General features: G+C 44.1%; 1 protein-coding gene across 2 annotated transcripts in view; it reads left to right on the top strand.

Moving 5' to 3' along the window:
* LOC126298749 (uncharacterized) overlaps window positions 1-16,275 on the top strand; it is a 527,298-nt gene that overhangs the window by 115,100 nt on the left and 395,923 nt on the right. The window contains exon 2 of one of the 2 annotated variants that reach the window (XM_049990194.1): window positions 3,276-3,439. The exons of the other annotated variant lie outside the window; for it this stretch is intronic. Coding sequence (XP_049846151.1) covers window positions 3,276-3,439 — 164 coding nt within the window. The remainder of the gene's footprint in view (window positions 1-3,275; window positions 3,440-16,275) is intronic. 2 annotated transcript variants of the gene reach the window in all.

Genomic DNA, 16,275 nt, shown 5'->3' with positions numbered 1-16,275 from the left:
ACAGTATTTAAAACATGAAATAACTGCTTTTACTTCACAAAATGTATGTTATTTCTAAATTAATTATAGGTATCTGTTATCAAACCTTTTCTGAAACAATAATCGGATTTCCATCACAACACTAAAATGAAAGCAATAATATGATTATCAAATTTACAGTTTCCTTATAGTTGCTTTTCTGGGTGTATGTTGCTACTTGGAGACAAACCGAACAGTTGCTAATGATCTTTTATGGATTGCTTCTTTCCACACCATTACCAGGCAATATGTCGATGGCGTTGACGTCCCGAGAGTCGTAGGAATGCATATTCCAGGCGGCTGCTGCTGTGTGCGTTATGGCAGCCGGGTTGAACTGGGTCAGGCGTCTCCCAGCAATGACTAAGTGAAAGTTCAAATAGTTCAAATGGCTCTGAGCACTATGGGACTTAACAGCTGTGGTCATCAGTCCCCTAGAACTTAGAACTACTTAAACCTAACTGACCTAAGGACATCACACACATCCATGCCCGAGGCAGGATTCGAACCTGCGACCGTAGCAGTCGCGCGGTTCCGGACTGCGCGCCATGAACCGCGAGACCACCGCGGCCGGCTAAGTGGAAGTATAATACACTCAGAGCCTAAGTCTTGTCCTCTTAGAAGACATTGAAGTGTCTCACATCCGTCCTCACTCTAGTCACATTAACGTGACCATCTGTCAAAAGACTGAATAACCACCTCTTGTAGCGCGGATCGCTGCGCGAGTGCAAGAAGAGAGTTAATAAGGTTCTGGAAGGTACGGGGATGTGGAGCAATGCCGAATCCAGTGCGGTGGCCAAGTGCACTAGATTTGTTGGTTGAGGATCCATGGCGCCGACTGAGGTGGTGCCATAGATTCTCAATTGGGTTTAAATCCGGACATTCTGGTGTTCTGAGAAGTATGGTAAGCTCGTCCTGGTGTTATTAGCACCATGCACGTATACTGCGAGCTGTGTGTCATGTTGAATTGTCCTTCTAGTAGATGCCATTATGCAGAGGTACAACAAACTTCGTGTAGGTGTGGACGTCTCCAAGGATACGAAAACATTCCTCAGGCCATATGCTCCCTCTTACGACAATTGTTACAGGATGTTTGGTTTCATTCATGAAACATGATTCATTTGAAAAGGGAACCTATCGCCACTGCGTAGACGTCCAGTTGAGGTATTGCCGTGCAAGTTCCGGCGCTCGTCGCCGATGAATAGCAGTCAACACAAGTGCATTATGAACCAGGAGCCTGCTGCAGAGGCACATACGCAGCAACGTTCGCTGAACGTAGCCTCTTGGTTCATCTGGGCCGTCAGTTGCTCGCCAGTTGTACGTCTATTCACCCGTACATATTTCCGCTGCGTCGTTCACCCCTCTCGTCAATGGTCCGATTTGCAGCATAGTTGTCTGGATCCCGGTTTTGGATAGCGCCATTTTGCCATACACGGTATACTCTAACCACGGCGGCACTCCAACAGTTTAAAAACTTAGCCTTTTCGTAAATGCTTCTTCCATCCTTGTCCCTAAAGACCATAATCATCTCCTTTTGGACGTCAGATAACTGGCTCCGTTTGCGCAATACGACGACGACTGCACTGTTGTTCACGTCCCCCAACACGCTTTATACACTAGTGGCCATTAAAATTGCTACACCACGAAGATGACGTGCTACAGACGCGAAATTTAACCGACAGGAAGAAGATGCTGTGATATGCAAATGATTTGCTTTACAGAGCATTCACACAAGGTTAGCGCCAGTGGCAACACCTACAACGTGCTGACATGAGGAAAGTTTCCAACCGACTTCTCATACACAAACATCAGTTGACCTGCGTTGCCTGGTGAAACGTTGTTGTGATCCCTCGTGTAACGAGCAGAAATGCGTACCATCACGTTTCCGACTTTGATAATGGTTGGATTGTAGCCCATCGCGATGGCGGTTTATCGTATCGCGACTTTGCTGCTCGCGTTGGTCGAGATCCAATGACCGTTAGCAGAATATGGAGTGGGTGGGTTCAGGAGGGTAATACGGAACGCCGTGCTAGATCCCAACGGCCTCGTATCACTAGCAGTCGAGATGACAGGTATCTTATCCACATGGCTGTAACGGATCGTGCAGCCACGTCTGGATCCTTGAGTCAACAGATGGGGACGTTTGCAAGACAACAACCATCTGCACGAAGACTTCGACGACGATTGCACCAGCATGGACTATCAACTCGGAGACCGTGGCTGCGGGCACCCCTGACGCTGCATCACAGACAGGAACGCCTGCGATGGTGTACTCAACGACGAACCTTGGTGCACGAATAACAAAACGTCATTTTTTCAGATGAATCCAGGTTCTGTTTACAGCATCATGATTGTCGCACCCATATTTGGTGACATCGCGCTGTACGCACATTTGAAGCGTGTATTCGTCATCGCCATACTGGCGTATCACCCGGCGTGATGGTATGGGGTGCTATTGGTTACACGTCTCTGTCACCTCTTGTTCGCATTGACGGCACTTTGAACAGTGGACGTTACATTTCAAATGTGTTACGACCCGTGGCTCTACCCTTCATTCGATCCCTGCGAAACCCTAAATTTCAGCAGGATAATGCACGACCGCATGTTGCAGGTCCTGTACGGGCGTTTCTGGATACAGAAAATGTTCGACTGCTGCCCTGGCCAGCGCATTCTTCAGATCTCTCACCAATTGAAAACGTCTGGTGAATGGGGACCGAACAACTGGCTCGTCATAATACGCCAGTCACTGCTCTTGATGAACTGTGGTATCGTGTTGAAGCTGCATGGGCCACTGTACCTGTACAAGCCATCCAAGCTCACTTTGACTCAATGTCCAGGCGTATCAAGGCCGTTATTACGGCCAGAGGTGGCTGTTCTAGGTAATGATTTCTCAGGATCTATGCACCCAAATTGCGTAAAAACGTAATCACTTGTCAGTTATGTCCAATGAATACCCGTTTATCATCTGTATTTCTACTTGGTGTAGCAATTTTAATGGCCAGTAGTGTATTTATGGGTGGACAACGTGTTCGTAATCCAGTAACCAATCAGTGTTCGTTCCTCTTGGCATCAGTACCCATAGAACAGTGTCAGGGTTTTGGCGATGATCTGCACAATGTGATCGATATAGAACTACGTGCAGGCTGTAGAGCGTCGCTGTTTGGGAAGTGCCGTCTGGCTGGTACGGCAGCGTTGCTAATGACAGCTGATGGTGCGAGCGACAGGACGGGAGTGGACGGCGTGCACGGTTTGTGTTGTAGCGCCGGAGCTGCTGGAGGACCTGTTGGCCGCCATAGCGGAGGAGCACGTGCTGCACCGCAAGCACCTGCACATGCTCGTCACGCCGGCCATCACCAGCCTCGACCTGTCGCTCGGCACCGGCGACACGCTCTCCGGCTTCCGCTTCATGCTCCAGCGCTGCAAGGTACGTCCCAGGTAACAGCTCACTCCCGTGCAGGGACGGAGGCAGTGAACGTGTGCATCACACGGCCCCTCCGCCACAGGCACTGAGACGCTGCTGGCGCGAAGTGGGCGATAGTTTTCAATTGGAGAAAGTAGTCAGCCGTTACTTATAGTTTGCCAGCGACGATATTCTGCTGGTTACAATTTGGTGGAGACACTCATGTGGTAAGTAATATTTTCGCAAGGAGGTTGTCAGAGATATGTAATGTGCGATTAAAAAATTTTAGTCCGGAGGCCCGTACAGTCCAGAATCAGTATGCCAATCAGGCAAAATAGCCGTGACCGTTGACGCAACCATCCCACCGAGGCACCAAGTTGAAGATACCCGTTTGGTAAAATACCGTGTCCTGCTGCTTGAAGAAGTCTGTAACAGCCTGCTGCACATCCTCGTCTGACAGGAATCACCGACCCTTCAAGGACTTTCTAAAGGGGGTAGGACGTCAAACGGGCCGACTTGGAGCAGGAGAGGCACCACAGGACATTTTATGTTCTACTGTCTATACTTTTACAAATAAATTCATAAAACTTTGTCAGCATGACCAGGAAGGATACAGAATTCACCCTCGTAGCAGTGGAAGTGCAAAAACATAACAAAACAATTTTTTTTGTATATGAAATTTCATCATTTTTTTTACTTACTGTTGGCTGCATTTGTTGCTATAGGTACATTTTTCTTCACAAGTAAGAGACATTCTTTGATGAATTTTGCACAACATACAAACCATAGTTACAGGTGTATGAAACTCTAGAATTTTCCTAATCTATTAAAAACTGTTTTAAAAATTGAGATAATTAACAACAAAATTTGAGTTTTTTCTAAACATAAAGTTTGAAAGGTAACAGCTCATTCATTTTTTCATAAAATAAATAGATTCTAGAGTTTCAGACACCTGTAAGTATGGTTTGTATGCTGTGCAAAATTCATCGAACAGTCTCTCTTACTTATGAAGAAAAGTGTACCTATAGCAACAAATGCAGCCAATAGAACGTGAAAAACTGATGAAATTTCACATGTAAAAAAAAATATTTTGTTATGTTTTTGAACTTTCGCTGCTACTAGTGTGAATCCTGAATCCTCCCTTGTCATGCTGACAAAGGTTTATGAATTTACTTGTAAAAGTATAGACAGTGGAAATTAAAATGTCCTGTGGTGCATCTATTGCTCCAAGTCGGCCCGTTTGACGTCCTACTCCCCTTAAAGGACCAAAGGCGTAATAGTCGCATGGGGAGAGAGCAGTACTATAGGCTGGGCGCTCGCATGGCTCCCACTTGAGACCGTCCGTATTGACCAGCTCTATGTGTCGAATCGTGCCCAACACGGAACTTGGTATACCATTCCACAATGTTGGTTTTCGACAGACATGCTACTGCATACAAATTTTTCATTCTCCAATGGATGTCTGTCCGTGTTTGTCTTTCGGCGGCCAAGGAAAGAATAACAGCAGTTTGGTCCTATTTGGACGTATTTGGTAATAACGTCGCCATCGTTCACATCTCCGCATTTATCGCATGCACGACCGAAAGATACGAATACCACACTAATTCCTTGTCTATATGTCGGTGCGTATATACTCGCATCGAAGTCGCGCTGCGTTGCATATACACTGCAGCAACGACCTCAAGTGTAAACTTCTTGATCGCCTCTTATAAAACTTCCGTAGAAAGTTTAGGGAAATAATTTCTTGATGTTTGTGGACCTAGGGAGGAAAAACGATGGTATAAATAAGCTGCGAACACAGAGGAAAGACAGAAACAATAATGACGCTGCTTCAGTAATAATCAGCGCATCGGCTTCTTGATAAACACACCCTTATTCGTTAAGGACCTCTGGGGTTTGAGAAGACGATTACGCAAAAATTACAAGACCTGCAGATAACAGATGCGTATCATTGGGCAGAGCATCTTTCCAAGTTTTTAACTCATATTACAGGAGCTCAATAAGGGTTGTGGTGCGATAAACGTCAATATATGCGTGCGACTTGTTGAAATCGCTGTTGATGCTGACTCCCTCCGCCAGCTTTTGGAGATCTGTTCCTTGGGTTGTCTATCCGCAGGTTCAAGCGAATTACCTGTAACAATATGGATCGAATAATTTTTTCACATGTTCTTACAAGCATACTTTTAGTGGTACGCACTGTAGGTATGTCATTACGGAGAGTATTATGAATCGAGACTTGGAGAGATGCTGTATCGACTGGTGTCATTTTTCTGTATGTCTCGTAGTTTTTATGCAGGCTTCTTCTGAAATCCCAGAGGTATAAGGGGCTGTCAAATGAAAATGGAACTCCCGCCGTAATACATATACCGCACTATAGATGGTCCCACTGTTGTTTCGTTTCGATATTGTCACCGCTCTGGTTGGGGAACGGCATAGTGCCACATCACCGGTGCATACAGATGATCGGTTGTCATGTTGATTGTTGGCGGACTAGTCTATCGTGTCCACCCATCTGTTGACATTGAGGCAAGCAAAGGAGAGCAGTGAGGTGTGGTTCGTTTTCTGGTGGCTGAGTTTGCTGGCATAAGTGAAATTCACAGTCGCATGTCCGCTGTGTACGGAGGACACTGCATGTCTCTGACGTGTATACACGAGTGGCAGAGTAGTTTCCGAGAATGGGGTCTTCAATGCAAGTCGATCGGCGCCCAGGAGACACCCATCTAGCCATTACTCCTTGATCTGATGGGGCGGATTGATAGCCTTATTCGAGTAGACCCACGAATCACGGAGGAAGAAATACGTGTTCAGCTCGGCATTAGCCATCGCTCCGCGTATGCCATCATCCAAGACTAGTTGCATTACCACCAAATTTGAGTGCAGTGGGTGCAACATAACCTGACGGAGGCACAAAAGATTAACAGAAAGGCGTCAAGTCTGATTCATCTGCTGTGGTACTACGAGGAAGGGCATGTGTTTCTGTCCCGCATCATTACAGGGGACGATACGTGTATGTACCACCATTTAGAGCCCGGGGCAAATCACAAAGCCAACACCGGAAACTTCCAACATCTCCCCCCTCCCTCCCCCACCACCACCACCATCCAAGAAACCCGAAACTGTTCACAAAAGTTCTTCTTCGATTGTAAGGGCCCTCTGCAAGTCGAGTTTCTCGAGTGTCGAACCACGATCAATGCGCAGTAGTATGAAGACACTTTGCAGAAAATGCGAAACGTTGTAAACTCAAAACGACCAGGAATATTGTAGGGCTAAACCATCCTGCTCCACGATAACTCCCGGTGCCATACTGCCAATCGGATGAAGGCTATGCTTCAGCGATTTGATAGGGAAACACTGCAAAATTCTCCGCACAGCCCGGATATTCCATCGTGAAAATTCACGTCTTTGGTGCCCAGAAGAAAGACATGCGTAGACATTGGTTTCAGTCGGATGAGGAAGTGCAACAATGGACGCGGTTGTAGATCCCTCAGCCGGCTGACCGCGTCCTAAGAAACATGAATTGATCGTGTTGTCACCCAGTGAGGTAACTGTATTAGCGTGTGTGGTGACTGATTTTGAATGGAACCATCCCATTGTCCTGTTGTGGCGGGTTTTCGGATTTAATTTGACTGCTCTTCATTCTTTTGAATAACCCTTTATAGTTCATTCCAGTCACCAATAAAAGAGAATGAATAAAGAGGAACACATTAGGGGCGTATGAACAAGATTGACAGAAATGAGTAGGGACGGGTAAAGTTGAATTAAATATAAAAAAAGTGGATAAATTTAGGGAAAGGTAGGTCGAGTGAAGATAGATGGCCCAGTGACAATGGAGTGGGATCAGAATCTGAGTTATTCAAACTTCTATGCAAAATATAATTTTTTTTCTCAAGATGCAGGTACTATTTTCTTACGTCTTACAGACCATTTATTGACACCACTGAACAATTTTCTTGAGAACGTTTACTTTCAATGGTGATCATATTTTCTTGTTGTTATAGGATATTTTCACAATTTGCTTTATTGTTTTTATTTTTTTACCCAGTAAAATGCCCTTTTATAATAATTGCTTTCTAATTAAAATCAAACACGTATGTTTTCGTTTTTGCCGATACAATTTAACTTATCATGTTGCTTATTCGTGTTGACGATATTCTGATCTAGCTTGTTCGTTCAGTTCCATTATTCGTTGCTATTTATCACTGTCAACAGTAACATTATTTCACACAACTTTTGGTTTTAAAGCTAGCAGAAAATTATTGACTGGATATCACTGGACATTACCTCATTTTTTAAGGTGTCTACTACAAATGTTATGGAGACCTAATGCTGCAGGAAGATGTTAATTATTTATAATATTTGATCAATTAATATGGTATTCCTACGTAGCTTCGTTTTTAGCTTGAGACTGTGAGATGATGTGTGTAGTCCTGAGCTATCAAGTTACTCAGTCTCCAGTCACATATGGTCTTCGGTAAACAAATAATTTCTTCGGATTAGGTTTTATGTGCAAAACCCTGATTCAGCGTGCATCATCTTAAATGACCCATAAGTAAGTTAAAATTTGTTTGAGGCTCAGTTCATCCTTGTTGTGCATCCCCCCCCCCCCCAGTCTCTAATAATGGTAATATTAACGTTTTTGGTAACAGTCCACTCCCGATATAAGCACAGGAAACTAATTTGCTTTGATTCATCTTTTGCATTCTCATTTTCTCATTCGTCACCAATTTAAATTGTTTGTGAGTCAAAAAATAGTTTCTGTATGTCCATCTTTGTGACTGGACTTCTGGGGGACTTCGGCCGTTCACTTATGTAAGAAAATTAAACAGCTACAGCCGTCCTTATGATGTCATTTATTGTGTGGCTACTACTTTCGGCGCTTCAGAGCACCATCTTCAGGATTTAGCTGATGCTGAAGGGTTTAACACCATCCGTATACACAAAGCATCACTGGCCAACATAGCTGGTTTACTCAGACTACCTGTACCTGTGACGATGTCTCTCCAACCATCAACTGTCAAGTTTTTTGGAGAGACAACATCGTAGTTACAAGTAGTCTGCGTAAACGAGTGACGTTCGCCACTGATGCATCGTGTATACGAATGGTGTTAACCCATTCAGCATCTGCTAGAGTCTGAAGATGTTGCACCAAAGCGCCGAAACTGGTGGCCACTCAATAATTGACGTCATAAGGACTGCTGTAGGTGTTTCATTTTCTTACATAAATAAATCGTTTGTGTGATTCTCTCTTATATGTCTGTTCTAGAAATATTTTATGACTCGTGTTGCTATTTTAGCGGTCTTCGTCTGATCGCATGCACATTCACTTCTACTCGTAGTTGTCATGAAATGTATGTTCCCAGTATATTTTAAATAACAGAGCTTCTGCCTTCGGCTACGGTTATGGTCACACTGACGGGACTTGTGCTTTACAAGAATGAGGAGTGATACTTGAAGATAAGTTGCAACTTAAAATGTACGAGGGTGAGTCAAATGAAAACCATATATTTTTTTTAATATTACTTTTTGTGCAGAAGTGGTACAAAGCTGTATCACTGTTCAACATAATCTTCCCCACGCTCAATGCAAGTCCTCCAGCGCTTACAAAGTGCATAAATTCCTTTAGAAAACAACTCTTTTGGTAGTCCGCGCAACCACTCATGCACCGTGTGCCGTACCTCTTCATCAGAACGGAACTTATTTCCTCGCATTGCGTCTTTGAGTGGTCCAAGCATATGGAAATAACTTGGGGCAAGGTCTGGTGAGTATGGTGGATGAGGAAGAAATGTTCAAATGTGTGTGAAATCTTACAGGACTTACCTGCTAAGGTCATCAGTCCCTAAGCTTGCACACTACTTAACCTAAATTATCCTAAGGACAAACAGACACACCCATGCCCGAGGGAGGACTCGAACCTCCGCGGGGACCAGCCGCACAGTCCATGACTGCAGCTCCTTAAGGCCGCTAGGCTAATCCCGCGCGGCGATGAGGAACACGCTCAAAATGCAGGTCTGTAATTGTTGCAACTGTTGTACGGTTAGTGTGAGGCCTTGCATTTTCATGTTGCAAGAGGACACCTGCTGACAGCATTCCACGTCGCTTTGATTTGATTGCAGGCCGTAGATGGTTTTTTAGATCTGTGTATGATGCTCTGGTGATAGTCCTCCCTCTAGGCATGTAATGCTCCAAAATGACGCCTTTTTCGTCCCAAAAGAGAGTCAGCATAACCTTCCCTGTTGATGATTCTGTTCGAAATTTCTTTGGTTTTGGTGATGAGGAATAGCGCCATTGCTTGCTCGCTCTCTTCGTTTCCGGTTGGTGGAAGTGAACCTAGGTTTCGTCCTCAGTAACGATTCTTGCAAGGAAGCCATCACCTCGTTCAAAGCGCAGAAGAAGTTCTTCACAAGCATCAACACGTCGTACTCTCATTCAGTGTCACTCGGCGGTTTTCCTTCACTATGGCTTCAACTGCTGCAATGTTCTGTGGAGTCACAACTCGTTGTGCCTGATCTGGACGAGGAGCATCTTCCACTGAAGTCACACCATTTGCGAACTTCCTAGACTTGCTGCTGTGACAAACATGCAGTACCGTACTGAACCTTCATTCGTCGATGAATTTCAATAGGTTTCACACCTTCACTACGCCAAAACCGAATAACAGAACGCTGTTCGTCCCTGGTGCAAGTCGCAAGCGGGGCGGCCATCTTTATACTGATACTGCGAGAGTATGTGTATATCTGCACTATGCTGCCACCTACCGGCCATGCTGCACGCTGTTTGTAGCACGCTTACCAACTTACAGGATAACGGCGCGAAATTTCGATTTGTTATTACAAATTTAAGGTTTTCATTTATCTAACCCTCGTAGAAGACTGAAGTTGTATCCAGCTACAAGCATTAGAAGGTACTTTGAAGAACGACATGCTTTATTTTGAAGAAAGGAAAAAACAAATATTTCCAAAGGAAAAACTTTCGAGAACGACTAATACGTAGTGAACATTCTATTAAATTAGCTTTAAATTAAGATAGAAAGTGTTTTGTGGAGAGAATATTTTGAATTTGTTTTAAAATACAAAGATGTAGTATTCCCTTATGGAACACCTAAATGACTCCTGCAAATTACTCTACAGCAGTTTGAGATTAACTGATGCATTCAAAGCACAGTTTAAGAATGAAGACACAAAATGAGACTGTTTCACTTTTCTGTATTTACTTTGGCCACTCAGAAAATTATGGCCATCCCTCCACAGCATCTGGACATTCCATAACGTGGCATGAACTTTTATAATTGTTCTGCTATATGTAGCGAATTCATTCTTTCAGCTTTATGTAGAGATAATTGAAAAGCTACTGATGTACATGACTTTGACAAAAAGCAGCTACTGATAACTCTACGATTTGGAACAAGTATTGCAGTAAGGCGTGTCGGATGTCCAAATAATGCCATCAACAGCCCTTGGTGGCGGTGGATAAATGGTGGTGAAACGTCTCAAAGAAAACAAGGTGTTCGATGATCAAGAACCACGTTACAGAGTGATCGTTGGAAACTTGGATGCTCTGTACGGCAAACTAGACGACAACCGGTGGCGCAGTTCACAGCGGAGGTGCAATGACGGCTAGAGAAGCGAACAAATATTTCTTCCCATTACATCACATCAACGGACTTGTCAGCATATGCTGTCCTCATGGGGTGCGTTACTCGACAAGTGCACCGTCAAATATGCAAGGACGGCGAGTGGCATTTTTATGCTATAAGGAACATTCTCCAGAGGTTCCCTGCGACATATGGTTGTTGCAGCACACAGCGTGAAAGTTGTGGACCACAGTACGTCAATATTACTGTCGACCATTTGTATCCCTTAGCTGCTGACATTTCCACCACGCAACCGAGCAGTATAAAGCAAGCAAAATACAACATGATTTATGAGCATTGCGTGGCACAGCAATAGCTTACTTGCCTTTTACGGCCCACTAAATCGGCTGTAGGTGAAATTTACATCTTTGCTGGCAATACCGTGGATCAGGCTGGCTTGAATGAAACTGGATTATAGGATACTCGATCTTCTCTTGTCGATGTCGTGGTCATTATTGGAAAATAACGTCGTCTTCAATAACACCTGGGATTAGAGCAGGTGAACTTAATTACAAGACAGCGCTACTGAACGCCAGATTCAGCACATCATTCGGCGTATCACTCAGTGACAGTGTAAGAGCGATAGCGCGGAAACACCCAAGTCATACGCCATAAGTAAGCGTAACTTTAGTCTGCCTAGTGTCGACTGCGAAAACCGCGAACACTAATAATAGCAATACAAAATATTTTACCAGACAACTAAGTCAAACAAAAGGACCGATATCCCAACTGTGAAAGAAATACACTGCCTAACAAGAAAAGTGAGGCAACCAGAAGACACTGTCGGATACTAATGTAACTTCGTACACGTTCACACCATCGCCGGGAATCTACACTGAAGTGCCAAAAACTTGATATAGGCACGCATGTTCAAATACAGACATACACTTTGTGATCAAAAGTACCCGGACACCTGACTAAAAATGACTTACAACTTCGTGGCGCCCTCCATCAGTACTGCTGGAATTCAATATGGCGTTGGCCCACCCTTAGCCTTGATGACAGCTTCCACTCTCGCAGGCATACGTTCAATCAGGTGCTGGAAGATTTCTTGGGGACTGGCAGCCCATTCTTCACGCATTGCTGCATTGAGGAGAGGTATCGATGTCGGTCGGTGAGACCTGACACGAAGTCGGCGTTCCAAAACATCCCAAAGGTGTTCTGCAGGCTTCAGGTCAGAACTCTGTGCAGGCCAGTCCATTACAGGGATGTTATTGTCATGCAACCATTCCGCCACAGGTCGTGCATTATGAACAGGTGCTCGATCGTGTTGAAAGATGCTTTCCCCATCCCCGAATTGTTTTAACAGTGGGAGGCAAGAAGGTGCTTAAAACATCAATATAGGCCTATGGTGTGATAGTGCCACGCAAAAAAGGGTTGAAAGCACCCTCCATGAAAAACATGACCACACCATAACACCTCTGCCTCCGAATTTTACTGTTGGTACTACACATTCTTGCGGATGACGTTCACCGCGCTGGGTAGCCGCGCGGTCCCAGGCGTCTTGTCACGGTTCGCGCGGCTCCCCCCGTCGGAGGTTCAAGTTCTCCCTCGGGCATGGGTGTGTGTGTTGTCCTTAGCGTATGTTAGTTTAAGTTACATTAAGTAGTGTGTAAGCTTAGGGACCGATGACCTCAGCAGTTCCCCCAAATTTCCAGATGACGTTCACTAGGCATTCACCATACTCACACCCTGCCATCGGAGGACCACGCTGTGTACCATGATTCGTCACTCCACACAACGTTTTTCCACTGTTCAGTCGTCCCATGTTTAAGCTCCTTACACCAAGCGAGGCGTCGTTTGGCATTTACCGGCGCAATGTGTAGCTAATGAGCAGCCGCTTTACCATGAAATCCAAGTTTTCTCACCTCCCGCATAACTTTCGCAGTACTTGCAGTTGATCCGGATGCAGTTCGGAATTCCTGTGTGACAGTCTGGTTAGATGTCTACCTATTACACATTAGGACGCTTTTCAACCGTCGGCGGTTTCTGTCAGTCAGCAGACGAGGTCGGCCTGTACGCTTTTCTGCTGTACGTGTCCCTCCACGTTTCCACTTCACTATCATATATGGAAACAGTGGACCTAGGGATGTTTAGGAGTGTGGAAATCTCGGATACAGACGTATGGCACAAGTGACATCCAACCATCTGACCACGTTCAAAGTCCGTAAGTTCCCTGGAGCGACACATTCTGTCTCTCACGGTGTCTAATGACTACTGTCGTCGCTGATATGGAGTACCTGGCAGCAGGTGGCAGCACAATCCACGTAATATGAAAAACGTATGTTTTTGGGGGTGTCCACATACTTTTGATCCCATAGTGTATGTAAACAGGCAGAATACCCTGGAATGCTGTCGGCAACGCCTATATAAGACTACAACTGTCTGCTAGGTAGCGATGAAGTGGTTTTTTTTAAGTACGACCATTTCACGAGTGTACCGTGAGTATCAGGAATCCGGTAAAACGCCAGATCTTCTACATCACTGCTGCCGGAAAAATATCCTGCACGAATGGGACAAACTGAAGAGAATCGTTCAACGTGACAGAAGTGCAACCCTTCTGCAAATTGCTGCATATTTCAATGTGGGCCATCAACAAGTGTCAGCGTGCGAACCATTCAACGAAACATCATCGATATGGGCCTTCGGCTCCATGTACCATTGATGACTGCACGACAGAAAGCTTTAGGCCTAGCCTGGGCCCTTCAACACCAGCATTGGACTGTTGATGACTGGAAACATTTGGCCTGGTCGGACGAGTTTCGTTTCAAATTGTATCGAATGGATGGACGTGTACTGGTATGGTCACAACCACATGAATCCATGGACCCAGTATGTCAGCAGGGAACTCTTAAAGCTGTTGGAGATTCTGTAATGGTGTGGGGCGTGTGCATACGTCTAGATATGACTTTGACAGGTGACACGTACGTAAGCATCCTGTCTGGTCACCTGCATTCATTTATGTCCATTGTGAATTCCGACGGAGTTGGGCTATTGCAGCAGGACAATGCAACACCCCACACGTCCAGAATTGCTACAGAGTGGCTCCAGGACCACTCTCCTGAGTTTAAACACTTCCGCTTGCCTCCAAACTCTTCAGGCATGAACATTATTGAGCATATCTGGGATGCCTTGCAACGCGCTGTTCAGAAGACCCTCCACCTCCTGGTACTCTTAAGGATTTATGGACAGCTCTACAGGATTCATGGGGTCAATACCCGCCAGCACTACTTCAGACAGTAGTCGAGTCCATGTCAGGTCATTTTGCGGCACTTCTGCGTGCTCACGGGGGTCCTACACGATATTTGTCAGGTGTACCAGTTTCTGTGGCTCTTTAGCGTAAATGATTAAAGTTTTAATTTCCTGTGACAGAACGGCCATAGCGTGCGTTAACGTTGTTCATGTTTAGTGTTTTTACCAGGCCTCGTGGAATGTTTAAAGGGCGTCAACAGTCAGATGTTGAGTAATCACTGTGAATCCCATGGAGATGCCACGGATTTGTGTGAGTCAGCTTTATCAGCAGAGCGTGTTGACGAATGTCTTCACATTGTCTTCAAGAATCAATACAAAATCGTGGTGCCATTGTCGACAGGACAACGGGGCTCCACAAATGGCACGTGGCCCTTCGAACCGTCTGCATGTTGTTGATGTACTTCCAGGGCCAGCAAGACTCACAAATTGCTTCCCGATTGAACATGTGAGGTACCAGCTCGGACGTCAGCTCGGTTGACTAAACTAATATAGTTCGTGTGAAAGTGTTCTGGACATCAAAATGAAGGCAGACAGATACGAAAAAAGGCTCCTATACTGTCGCAAATCAGCACCCAGCATTATGCTACTACCAGTAATGATGTAACTTCCCGGATCCTCCCGAAACCATCTGAAGATGAACGCGAAAAGGTTCGAAAATCGGTTCATGTAATAAAGCATTATTTTTGGAAAAAAAGTGACTGGTTGCAGTTGTGTATAACTTATTTAAAAATGTATCTAATAGCTAGATCCAGAAACAGTGAAGCATTATAAAAACTACTACACTGTATAAAGAAAAGTTATCAAAAAGTCCAGAAGTATGTGTATTATGTCTGAGATTAGCATTTCTGATAATAAAATTAAAACAATTTGGAATAATGTTGAAACGGAAACAGGGCAACCAACAGCACAGGAAGAGTGTATTTCTATCAAACGCATTGAAAAGTTTGTTAACAAGAAGTCAGAAGTATAAAACATTTTTAATAATCATTTTTGAGTGTTGTAGAGAAAATAGGAGCCAACTATTCTTTAAAACATGCAAGGCAGTACCTATGCAATTTGATAAAACTGAAATTCAACCCACCTCTCTTACTGAAATTAGGAAAATAATAAATTCACTCAAAAGTAAAAGCTCACATGTAATTGATGGCATTTCCAACAGAGTACTAAAAGCTTGTTCCCAACAGATAAGTAGGATTCTCAGCCACATATGTAGTAGCTCATTGAAACAGGGCATTTCTCCAGATAGACTAAAATACGCTATTGTTAAACCATTGCATAAAAAGGGGATAGGTGTGATGCTAGCAACTATCGCCAAATCTCACTTATGACAGATTCCCAAAATTCTTGAAAAAGTAATGTATTCAAGAGCAGCATCACATATTTGTAAAAATGAAGTACTAACAAAATGTCAGTTTGGTTCTCAGAAAGGCTTTTCAACAGAAAATGTTATATATGCTTTCACTGATCAATTCAATGCATTGAATAACCAAACATCACCCATTCGGATATTTCGTGATCTCTCAATTGCTTTTGATTGTGTGAATCATGAAATTCTGCTAGATAGGCTCAAGTATTATGGTATGAGTGGAGCAGTGCGCAAATGGTTTAATTTATATTTAACTGGAAGTTTAAGGTTGAAATTAACAGTACAGATAGTCTGAAAAAATCAGAAGAGTCTTCTAACTGGAGAAGTGTCAAGAATGGTGTCCCATAGGGTTCAGTCTTGGGTCCCTTATTGTTATTAATATATATTAATGACTTGCCACTCTGTATTCGTGAAGATGCAAAGCTAGTTCTTTTTGGTTATGATACAAGTATGGTAATGACACCCAACAAACAAGAATGAGCTGAGGACATTTTAAATAATGTCTTTCAGAAAATTATTAAGTGGTTCTCTGCAAATGGACTCTTACAAAATTTTGAAAAAACACAGTATATACAAATTCTGTACAGTAAATGCCATAACACCATTGATAAA

The sequence above is a fragment of the Schistocerca gregaria genome, chromosome X (assembly GCF_023897955.1).
Source record: "Schistocerca gregaria isolate iqSchGreg1 chromosome X, iqSchGreg1.2, whole genome shotgun sequence".
Taxonomy (NCBI): domain Eukaryota; kingdom Metazoa; phylum Arthropoda; class Insecta; order Orthoptera; family Acrididae; genus Schistocerca; species Schistocerca gregaria.
Note: the sequence above shows the minus strand (reverse complement) of the source record. Positions and strands in the feature narration are given on the sequence as shown.